General features: G+C 34.2%; 1 protein-coding gene across 1 annotated transcript in view; it reads right to left on the reverse strand.

Moving 5' to 3' along the window:
- Nucleotides 1–12,500, reverse strand: part of LOC109080669 (polycystin-1-like) — an 86,128-nt gene that overhangs the window by 12,677 nt on the left and 60,951 nt on the right. Inside the window, 13 exon segments of the mRNA XM_042717349.1 lie at nucleotides 43–158; nucleotides 924–996; nucleotides 1,126–1,325; nucleotides 2,693–2,742; nucleotides 4,294–4,410; nucleotides 4,599–4,725; nucleotides 4,802–5,009; nucleotides 6,093–6,236; nucleotides 6,322–6,492; nucleotides 7,628–7,823; nucleotides 8,946–9,204; nucleotides 9,556–9,712; nucleotides 10,995–11,705. Of these exon segments, the coding sequence (XP_042573283.1) occupies nucleotides 43–158; nucleotides 924–996; nucleotides 1,126–1,325; nucleotides 2,693–2,742; nucleotides 4,294–4,410; nucleotides 4,599–4,725; nucleotides 4,802–5,009; nucleotides 6,093–6,236; nucleotides 6,322–6,492; nucleotides 7,628–7,823; nucleotides 8,946–9,204; nucleotides 9,556–9,712; nucleotides 10,995–11,705 (2,529 nt within the window).

Here is a 12,500-nt window from a genome sequence, read left to right on the forward strand (position 1 = left end):
TAAAGTGTTTTTAGAAGTGTGTGTGTGTGTGTGTGTTTGTACCTGTGCGTGAAGTAAAGGCAGTTTTGGGAGGGTCTCGTCTAAATGTTCCACACGGAACAGGTTCATTCATCTTTTGCAGTAGAATCACCTCCGTCTTATCACCGAATACACTGGAGCTAAACACAAACAACTTTCATTCAGCAAGGACGCATTAAACTGATCAAAAGTGACAGTAAAGACATTCATGATGGTAGAAAAGATTTCTATTTCAAATAAATGTTGTTCTTTTGAACTTTCTATTCATCAAAGAATCCTGACAAAGTATCACACTTTCCACAAAAAAATTAAGTAGCAAAAACTTTCAACATATAATAATAGCAAGCACCATTATTAATAATTGAGCACAAAATGAATAACTGAACATTTAAACTGTAATAATATATCACAATATTACTGGTTTTACTGTATTTTTGATAAAAAAAGAGACTTTTCAAAAACATTAAAAAACCTTTTGAATGATAGTGTATATGCTATAAAACGTGTTTAAGCAGACTTTTTAATGAGGCGTGCATGCACTTGAAAGTTGATCAATGCATAATTCATGAAAGACAAAAAAAAAAAAAAAAAACGAAAAAAAAAACAACATATGAGCACTGAAGAACAACCACCTAATTTAGGATGAATCTGACACCATTTCATTCACATATATGATGCACTAAATCTTTATATTATTTTATGTCATTGATATTATTTCTATTCGAAAATTTCATTTTATGGACTACCTTAGTGTGCATCGGAAATTTCCCAGTCGATATTAATAAAGTATTTTTTTAAATCTCAAAGCGCGGGGCTGGTGTGACCGCACCAGTTGAACCGCCCAAAGGACGGCCCTTGTTTATAGCCCCTCTGAAGTGCAGATGAGACACTGCGGTGTGACTTACAGATCACCCATGTCACTGTCCGTCTGAGACAGCAGCTGTCCATCGGCCAGAATGCGCTTGATTAGATCCTCATCTGTCAATCAAAGCCAGCATCCAATCAACAACCAGCTCTACTCTTCTGAAACATGCACTAAGTACATACTTAAGTACTAAGTATGCAAAAATAAACAAGTACAGGAGAGGCCAGAGGCCAGCGTGTCACCTGAGGAGGAGAAGTATTTGTTCCTGTGGCTGTTGTCATAGACAGTGTCCTCCTCGTCGGGACTGAAGGGGATGTCCACACCCAGATGTCTGCTGCCCTGACCTCTCTTGAGCCTCGGCGGGAACACCGGCCCCATCTCCACAGACGGGTCGGTCAACACATCCGGCCAATCACATTCAGGAATGCTCCACCTCTGAAGACTACAGCAGAAGAACAAGCTCCGAGATTCAGATTGATTCACTCACTGATTCGCTCGCTCATTTTCTCTTGTGCTGACTCACATTCAGTTGTTCATTCATTGTTATTCATTCACTTACAAACTCTTGAATCCTGATTCATTTATACTCACTTTTTGAATCGTTCATTGACTATTTGATTCACTTATGCTCACTTAATTTATTCACTTTCACATTCATTCATTCATTCACTGATTCAGATTCATTCACATTCTCACTTGATTAGTCTAACACTTTGTGTTTGATTCACTTATTCTCACTTTCTGAATCATTCTTTCATTCAGTCCTTTACTCACTAACTCATTCATACTCACTAGTTCAGTCATTCACTGATGCTTTTATTCATTCAAGCTCACTTAAGTCTTTCACTTTTTGAATCATTCATTCACTTATTCACTCACTAACTTATTGACTGTGATTTATTCACACTCACTCGTTCAGTCATTCATTGACACTTTTATTCACCTGCGCTCAATTAATTTACTTTTTGAATCATTCATTCACTTATTCAAACCCATTCAGTCTGATTCATTCATACTCACTCACTCACTCATTCAGTCAGTAACTGACTCTTTGATTCATTATGCTCTCTTAATGCATCCACTTTCTGAATCATTCACTCACTAACTCGCTCAGTGAATTGCTTTTCATTCACTCATATATTTTCAACTCAATCAATCCTTTATTCAATATAATTTATTAAATAAATTTATGCAACCACACATTAATTTTCACTCAGTTGTTTATTTGATTAATTTTTAGCCACCACCAATGTATTATTCAACATTGTTAAAAAACTAAAAATAAACAAACAAACCCAACACATACATTACTCAATACAAGTTTATTCACTCCACTGTTATTTTATTATTATTTATATAATATTATAGTATGCATTAATATTTTGGAGTAGCTTTTTATTTTACATTTTTTCAGTTTTCATTTTAATTCAAGTTTTATTATTTTTGTGTTTAGTATTTTTTATTCGTTTTTTCAATATTTTTATTTCAGTTTTAGTTTCAGTAATTTTAGTACTCCAAATTTAATTTCAGTTAGATGCAAAGGCAACGTTTCTAATTTAGTTTAAGAACAAAGTTTTTCATCTAATATTATATTTTATTTTATTTTAGCTGTATTTCAACTAACCAAAACCAGTTTTAATAGTTTCAGTTAGGAGTAACAACAGATTGACTTGATTTGTTCATTCTCGCTCAGTTAGGCTAGTTATTCACTCTTTCATTCAGTGTGTGCCGGATGTAAAGGATGTTTTGCATCCTGCAGGTCTGTGTTTAATGAGCTGTACTTTAGCACTTCGATGACCTCATGCTTACCTCTTAGTGGACGGCGTGGGCAGGTCAATGTTGGTCTCCTCTGAGTATGTCTGCAGAGAGAGAGAAACAGCAGTGAGCTCATTCCTCTGCAGGAGCACAATACACTCAGTTCATCTCCGGATACGTGTTTGCTGCTGTATATATATATATACTCCAGCTCATGCTGCTGTGCTTCACATTCGCTCCCCTCACAGTTCACGGCTGGAATCTAAATGGAGCTTCTTGTCAGTCGGTTCATCATGTTTTGCATTTGAATAAAAAACGGCCTGGAAAGGTGACATTCGGTGACAACTTAACAGACTCAACTGCAGCACATTCAAGTGTTATGAAGACGACAAATGCACCTTTCAAGATTCAGGCATTCATTTTCAAACCATTTCATTTAGCGTGTCCTCCTACCGCACCGCAGAGAAATGGAAACAAATCAGCTATGACTAACAAACATGATGATAAGAAGGTCTTCGTGAAGGTTTCTCTCGGCCTTTGTGTTTCAGTGCATCAGTTGGAGCATGCAAACTAAGTATTCGGCAAGCGTATTTCAATTTGCACCTCGTGAAAGGTACAAGAGAAACACATCTGGGTCTCTGGCAGAATAAATACAAATACATATATTGTATTCTCCCTTTGAATAACAGATAGACCTGCTTCAAAGTCTCTCTAGCAGAAAGTCTGTGTTAATCCTGGAGGTGCTCGGGATCAAACTCCCAGAGGCTGTCACGAGGTAAATAACGATGCATTATTTGGATTGTAAAGTAAGGCATGTATACATTGTTTTAATTATGTGCTGCTTTTAATGAATGCTATTTTAACAATACAAAACAGAATCATTTACTACAACGAGAGTCTAATGAAATTCATCAGTCGGTCTAATGTAAATGTACACACACACACACACACACACACACTTTAGCAATTACTTTTGTCCAAAGTGACGTATACTAACAATATTCATAGTACACAATGCCAGGGTTTAGTGAAGATTTAGATTATTGAAAGAGAAACTGAAATAAATAAATAATTTTTAATAAATAACTAATAATGAATAATAAAAAAAACCTAAAAAAAATAGATAAATTAAAAATTTTTTTTTTAAAGAAATGTAAAAAAAGGAACAGATAGAAATATAGATGTAAAATAGAACAAAATATAAAAATAAACATTTAAAATAAATAAATACAAAAATGAATTAAAATAAAGAAAAAGTAATTAATTAATTAAGAAATATAAACATAATACTTTATAATATAAATATGAATTAATTCATAAAAGAACAAATGCAAGAATATAACAATGATTTCTTCCCCACACACTGTTAAGGGAAATGATGCAGAACAGAATTACAAAGAAGCTGTACTAAGTAGGCTGTTAAAAGTAATACTAACTAGCTAATTAAGCATTATAAAATAAAATTAATTAATAAAAATATAAACAACAAATATAAATCTATTTATAACCAATTAAAAAACAAATAAACAAATAAGTAAATATAAAAATAATTATTAAATAAATAAATAAACAGTTTTGGTCAGTTAGTAAGCAAGCAGTGGTTTGTGTTTGTGGAAATCACAGTTAAGTACTTCTCCAACAGTATTTGAACGTACCTCTCCAGGACCGCCATTCAGCATCAGAAAAGAGCTTCCTGTCAGTGAGTTATCCAGGAAGTCATCGATCTCCAGAGACTCCTGGTCCACCTGAGGAGGAAGCTGCTCCACAGAGACCTGAGCGTCATCAACAGAGACACAGCTTTACATTTACCACTCGGCTGTGGTCATGTCTGTACAGATGATCATACAGTGGTGGCCGAAATGATCAGAACCATTTTTTAACTGGTGAAAATACTAGTGTTCTAATCATTTTGGCCACCACTGTGTGTGTGTGTGTGTGTGTGTGTGTGCGCGTGTCTCACCTTACTGCGGCTGAGTCTGAACAGACAGAAGACGAGCAGATAGAGGGGATAGACCAGCAGACAGCTCACAAGCCCCGCCCACAGCGTCTCCGCATTCACCGAGACCAGCGCAGACACCGGCGTAAAGCTAAACACAGGTTCACACATCAATCATATTTTTGATACAATATAACTGCACAGTAAACTGAGGGCTGCTGCTTCACCTGTTGGCGTAGGAGACGGTGCCGAACCACACGGCGTTGGCCAGCATGCAGAGCTGCATGAGCAGAGCGCAGCAGGTGAGCCGCTGCAGCCGTGTGAAGGGGCTCCGTGGAGGACGCTCCCACAGCGAAAACCACACGTGACTCTCACACACGGCCCTCTGTAGCTCCCAGGACAGCAGCCGCGGCCGCTCGCGCAGCTCCGCCTCCTCTGCACACAGGAAACACAGAGTCAGCAACAGGAAGCTGGGCAGGCGTTATCAGTGGACACCGGCGTGCGCTGGTCTTTCACTCATTTGTGCACAGTGATGTGTTAATGGTGCATGAGGCAGAAGTGAACACTAGTAAGTAGGCTTACTAGTTAGTATATACAGTAATACCTACATAACAGCCCACTCCAACTGAGCATAGCTGGGAGCTATATTTCAAATAAAGCACACAAAAGAATTAGTTTGAGTTCTATAATTTAAAAGTACTAATTTTTTTGTAAATGTACACAATACAGTTTTATTTTTACAATATTATTTTCTGTATTATATATTTATATTAATATATAATAAAAAAAACTTTATATATTTACATTCATTTTATCATATTTAAAAAATATACTTTTTATTTTTGTATTTTACATTTCCATTTTAATTTGAGTTTAAAATATTACCTTTTTATTTTAATAATTATTTTTCATGTTAAAATTATATATATATATATATTTATATTTGTGTACACACACACACACACAATCACCACACCACACACAAAATAATATCCTTTTTTATATTTTAATAATTATTTTTTAAATGTTAAAATTATTGTAAAAATATTTAATATTGACACACTACACACACTTCACACACAAAATATTTAATATTGAATCTAACATTTCTTCTTTTATACATTTTTCTTTTTTTTATTATTTTTTATTTTTGTATTTTTTATTGTTGTTTATTAATTTGGGAATAATTTTGTTTTGGCAGTGAATGGCACCTAATTGTGTCCTGTATTTTAGGTGAATACAGTTAGTTTTTCATTATGAGATATAAAGGGCCTGCGTTAGGATTACTTTCCACTAAAACTAACAACGTAATGTAACTTCTTATTAGCAGCTACACATTACTGTTAATATTCACAAACATTATGAGCAAACAGAGCAATAGGATTTGATTTCCACTTCTTAAAGCATTATGATTTGTTTTTACCCTTATTCCTTCTCGGAATATTCATACTCTTAAGAATCTAATTCCAGCTCCAACCAATCACAACAGGAGTTGTCTCTGTGGAGGCGGGGCTTTACCTGAGGCTTCCACCTCTATCTCGACTCTGCCGTCCGTTTTCTCATTGTCGACCGAGAGCCATTCCTCAACCAGGAAGAAATAACTGCTGCCCGTCTGCAGGTCCTTCACCAGGACATACTGGAGCAGCCATGCAGGAGACAGACCTGACAGACACACAGACAGGTTTATCCTGACGCATCTGCCCCGCTCCACACTGCTGGTGTTGCTCATGGCTGATCCCTTCAGTACCTTTGTTGTCGTGCCACACGCGGATCTTCAGCACGCTGCCCAGGCTGCTGTCGGAGGCCACGTGGAAGATGTCCAGGCTGTTTCGAGCGAACGCGCCGACGCTGTCCAGGTGTCTGTGTCCACTGCGGCTCTCACTGCCGTGAAGACTGATGCCGACGTGAGCCGTGGTTCCTGCAGCGGGAATAAAGAGCTCAGACTCCAGCCAACTGGCAGTCACTCAGTGAGGAATATTCATCGCTCTAATGCATAAAACTGACAGTCTGTTGGTAACTGATCTGATGTAAACAAACCAGCCTCAGACAGCGCCAGGGTTATTATAGTTAACTAAAACCAAAACCATAAAAAAAATAAAAAAATATATATTATTACTTGAAATAAAGGTAACTTAAAATAAAATATCAAAAAACAATTTTTAATTATTTCAGTTAGTGGCCAAAGCAAGATTTCTTATTTTAATATAGTTTAACTTCATGTACTAAAATAACAAGACTAAATAAAAATTACAAAATAAAAACTAAATAAATACAAAAATGAATAAAAATTATATAGACATGTTAAAAAAGGACAAAAACACAACACAATTACTAATATTTTATCTTAAATTGAAACAGAATGTAAAATACTAATTCAAATAACTAATTCAAATTATTTATATATATATATATATATATATATATATATATAATATATATCAGTAGATATCTATATATACAAAAATAAAATAACAAAACAAAATAAAAATTACAAAATAAAAAAATGAATAAAAATGATATAGACATTAAAAAAGGACAACACAACAACTCATATTTTATCTAAAATTGAAACGAAATGTAAAATACAAAAATAAAAATTAAATTAAATGTATTTTTATATATATAAAAATAATTGCCAAAAAAACTAACTAAATAACAAATAAATAAAATGATATAGACATATAAAAAAAGGACAAAAACACAACACAATTACTAATATTTTATCTAAAATTGAAACGAAATAAAATAAAAACTAATTCAAATTATATATAAAAAATAAAACTTTAATAGTATTTTCATGATACATTAAAAAATGTTATTTGAAATAAAATGAACATTAATCGAACAAATTTCACTCATGTTAAAGCTGGTGACGTGAATCCATTGTGTTCATTGTGCTTCACATATCTACACTATTGATAATAGACAACAGTCCTTTTTTGGCCGTAAATTCTCACACCTTAACAGACACCTGGATACAGTGAGGCAGAGCTAGTCACTTTAACACCCTGATCAGACGGTTTCTTTCGCTCAGACTTTCCTAACCATCTCACCTGCTCCGTAGGCCCAGCCGGTCTTGACCTGGATCTCGTACTTGTACAGCCCGTCCTTCCCGCACAGCGGCACCACAGAGGCCCGTCTCAGGTCCATCTGATCCAGCTTGTGCATTATAGCGCCAGCCACGGCGTAACACAGCAGTCCCATCACACACACCAACACCACCACCAGACTACGAGTCACCGAACGCTCCTGACAGGGACGAGACACTGCTTTATCACTATACCATCAGACCATACCTCCTAAACTTTAATATAATATAATATAATATAATATAAATAATATAATATAATATAATATAATATAATATAATATAATATAATATAATATAATATAATATGTACAAAATTATATATGTAGTAAACTATAGAAGGAAGTAATAAAAATTAATAATACATGTTTTAAACACTATATATGCTAAAAAGTTTTTGAAAATTTAAATATATAAGAATATTAAAATAATAATTTAATATTAATAATTGAAAATGAATTAATTAGTATATATTTAACTTGAGAAAAACAGAAATATGAACATGAATTAAAAATATTTATATCTGGTTAGAAGAAAGGCTGATTTTAAAAATATTATAAAATATATGACATAATATATAAAATAAAATAAAATAATATAGTTTAAAAAATTTTACTAATTAAAATGAATAAAAATATATTTAAAATGATCATTTTATATATATTAAACTTCAGATTAAAATATAAAAATAATAAAACATTACATTTTTTAAAACGATTTCAAAATATATTCAATATACGTCAAACATAGTGGTAAATACAACATTACAATAATTCCCGGACAGAACAAAGGCTGATTTAATAATTTTTTTGAAAATACTAATTTTTTTTTTTTTTTACTATTTTATTATTTTTTAATTATAATATAATGTAATATAATCTACATTAAAAAACAATTAAATTATATGAACTTTTAAAATAACATTTTGTATATATTAAACTTCAGAAAAATAGAAATACAAAAAATGTAAAGAATCATTACTACTAAAATAGTATAATATAAAGATAAATGTTAATTTTAAACAAAATACATATAAAATAATGGAATAATCATATATATATAGTAGTTAACATTTGAAGTGCATCAAAAAAGTGAATCAAAGTTGTCCTAAGACCAGAATGCATTTAGGCTTTAGGACAACTTTGATGAAAGGTTTTAAACTACTTCAAAAGTTGACTGGTGTACTTTAAAGAATCATTACTATGTCTGGACAGAATTAAGGTTAATTGAAAAAAAATACTCTGAAAAAGCAAATGCCGTCTGAGTTGAGTTGTACTGCTCACAGGAATGATGAAGGAGACGGCGTCGGCGGGAACGAACAGGCTGGCGGCGAAAGCGGTGAGATGATGCGTGTGATGCGTGGCTAGGCTGCTGGTGGTCTCGGGAAGCGGATCCATGCCGTCCGTCCGCCACTGATTGGTGCTTTCGCTGAAATACTGACACAGCGAGGTGAAGACGCTGCCACCTAGGATGATATGATGATGGTCGGCGGCGCAGCCCACGGTCACGTTTATGAAGTGATCACGCGTGGTGTCATAGGACCTGATGGAGAACACAAATCAGACATTAGAAGAAAAAGCTTCTTTGTGTGTATTAGTGGTGCATAGTCGCAAATGCTTTTATTTTATTGGCTGAAAATCAAAAACATAATTTACAAAATGAATAATTTAGAGTTTTATATCGGACAGGATGAGCCGCTCTCATCTTCACTGCTGATATTGATGAACAAGTCACTCAGCAGGATCTCCTGTGGCGGCTGATGTTGATTTTAACAAACAAAAGAGCTTCCAAACGCATCATTTATTATGGATGACTGGCCTAACATGCACTTCCAATATTATTCTACCATATATACAGCAGCGAGAAACATCAAAGTATTAGCAAGAGCCTTACTTTGGAGACAAGAAGAAAGTGTAGAGTCGGTGGTCCAGGTCCCGCGTCATATTGAGCGTGATGCGTTTCCTGTCAGTGCTGTTGTATTCATTGGGCCATTCGGAGGTGTGCAGATAGGCTGTGATGAATGGATCCAATACCCACTTCTCTGGAGAATCTGAGGACACAGGGACGAAAAGAAAGAGGTGTTAAGAGATACATAAAAACAAGAAACACTCAAAAGGAAGATTGAATTTTGATGATTTTGCTGTTTATGCTATTTCTGGTAGGAATGGAAGAAATAAAACTGACTTTTACAATACATTACACTGACCATGTGCTGTAATAACTAGTAATTGTTCCAATTAGATGACTAGTTGGTTTGTTTGGCTAAACTAAAATGAACCTGGAGGGGTTCCTGTAATAAAGCTTGAATTAAAATTTTGAAATATTAGGAGAAATAATAAATAAATAAATAAATAAAAGCTCATTTTAAGTATGGTTTGTTTTGTTAAATATTGATTTAAATATTATATATAATATATATATATATATATTGTGTGTGTTTGTTGTGTGTGTGTGTGTGTGTGTGTGTTGTGTGTATATATATATATATATTATATATATATATAATATATATATATATATATATATATATATATATATATATAATAAAATAACATTATGCCAAGTTAATGTCCTTTATCAATCAAATATCATGAAATATGTTTGTTTATTAATTGATTTATTATTGGACATTTCACAATTTGATGATATTTTCTCATTCAGCTTTCTAGATACTGATCAGATAACATGAGATTAATTGTTAATATTTTTTATAGCACAAGTTCTTAACAGAAAGAAAATATACATTTTTTGGTGGCCAAAATTGTTAGAACACTTGGTAATACTTTACAATACGGGTGCACATTAAATATACGTTTGAATATTGCTATGTGAATTAAATGTTAATCATGAGTTAGTGTATAACTCATGAAGAACTAAACCATTTATTAATGGTTACTGCATCAGCAACTAATGAACATTCTATATGATTCATAGATTAAGTACAAGTAAAGTCGTAACATAATGATAACTTTACAAATCATTGCTAATGATTAATTAAAGCAGATCACCACTGTAAATCTATAATTTGGTGGAAAAAATGTTTATCATGGAAGTGCTAATCACAGATAAATAATCTTATAATAAAATAATATTTTTTAAATAATATATATATATGTTTATAATGTTTGTGATGGTAGTGGTTATATAATATTATTATTATTTTATTTTTTTTATATTTTATATATATATTACCTTTTTTATAATATGACACCTGTGCTTTTTTCTCATGCAGTGTGAACTGGTCATTAGATTTTAAGGTTTTTGCCACAGTTTGATTGTTGTTGAATGAGTTTCTTATTCTCAGTGGCTCCCCCTTGTGTTGGGCGTCTTACCGTCTAGTACGGTGAAGTTGAGCTGGACGTAGATTCCCGCTTGTCTGTTGGTGTTCCCCGTGCTCACCCTCACGATGACTGAACCGCAGCGGCTGATGTTCTCGGCTCCCGCCGGTGGCAAGACGGCTTCCAATCCGTTCCCGTTCAGCCCAGCCACGCTCCCGTTATTAACTGCAACCGTTATGGCATGGCTGTCTTCCAGATCCGAGATGGGAATCTGTGTGCCGTTCACCGTGCGAAACTCCATGGACGCCACCTCCGTCGACACGGTGTAATTGGCAACGTAGTTGAATGGAAACGGATTGGGCTCCACTTGGAACAGCAGCTGCACGATGCCGTCCTCGCTGCTGGGCGCCAGAGCGCCCCCTGCTGCCCGTCCCAGACTGCTGTTGAAGGCTCGCGGGATGGAGAAACGCCGGCACTCATCCGTGTCACTTTCACCGTAGCAGAGCAGGCTCTGAGGGTTGACGCGTTTGCCGGCAGCGACGATCTCTGCCCCGCGGAGGATCAGCGGCTCCTCGTTCAGGACGCGGCCCAGCATGAGGATTTGCATGAGGACGGAGGACAGGGTGTAGGCTTTAGCGGCCACCCGCAGCGGGTGAGGCTGCTGCTCCTCTAAGAGAAGCGGAGGCGGCTGGGAGAGGCCATCGTAGTCCTCGGCCCCCAGAGGAGGAGAGGAGGCAGCCTGGCTCACCTGGTGGATCAGGTCACCTGAGCGAGGAGACAGAGTGGAATGCTGATTTACTGACTGGATGAACACTGAAAACCAGCAGGAACAGGATAAAAGGCTCCATGAAAGACCAAAAAAGAGGAGTGATATAAGTGCTACAAGACTGATTAGAATTTGATTTAATGTTGCTATCAAAAAAAAAATTCTAAATCAAAAATTAGTTGCATGTCGATAAATCAATGGAATTAATTGTAATTACTCACACTGTTCAGAGAAAAACCCAAAATGAAGAGAAATCAAGTAAAGAGAAATAAAAGCTTTTGTAGCATAATATAACAATATGCTTTTTACAAATTAAAACAGAAATTAATATTGTATAGTATTTTATATTAAACTAGAGATAGTAGAGATAACTAGAAGAAAGGTCATTTTAAAAATAAAAGCCCCACATTGAAGACAAACCAAAGACATTCAAAGAAAAAAATACCTGTCAATAACTCAAATTAATTTCAATTAATCACACTACTGAGAAAAACCTTAAAATGAAGACAAATCAAATAAAGATATATAATTATATGATATATTATAATATAACATAATCTGTATTAATTAAAATGAATAATAAAAAATAGCATTTAGTAATATTTAATATTAAATTAGAAATATACAAATATTTTAAACAGAGGGGCTATTTAAATAAATGAAAGATTAATCAAAGAAATTTTATGGCTGATGAGAAAATTATTGAGCAAATGATGCTATATAAATAATAATGATGTATAATATATTTTGTGATTTAAAATAAAAAAAAAAATCTTCAGAAAAATAGAAATACT

The sequence above is a fragment of the Cyprinus carpio genome, chromosome B1 (assembly GCF_018340385.1).
Source record: "Cyprinus carpio isolate SPL01 chromosome B1, ASM1834038v1, whole genome shotgun sequence".
Lineage (NCBI taxonomy): Eukaryota > Metazoa > Chordata > Actinopteri > Cypriniformes > Cyprinidae > Cyprinus > Cyprinus carpio.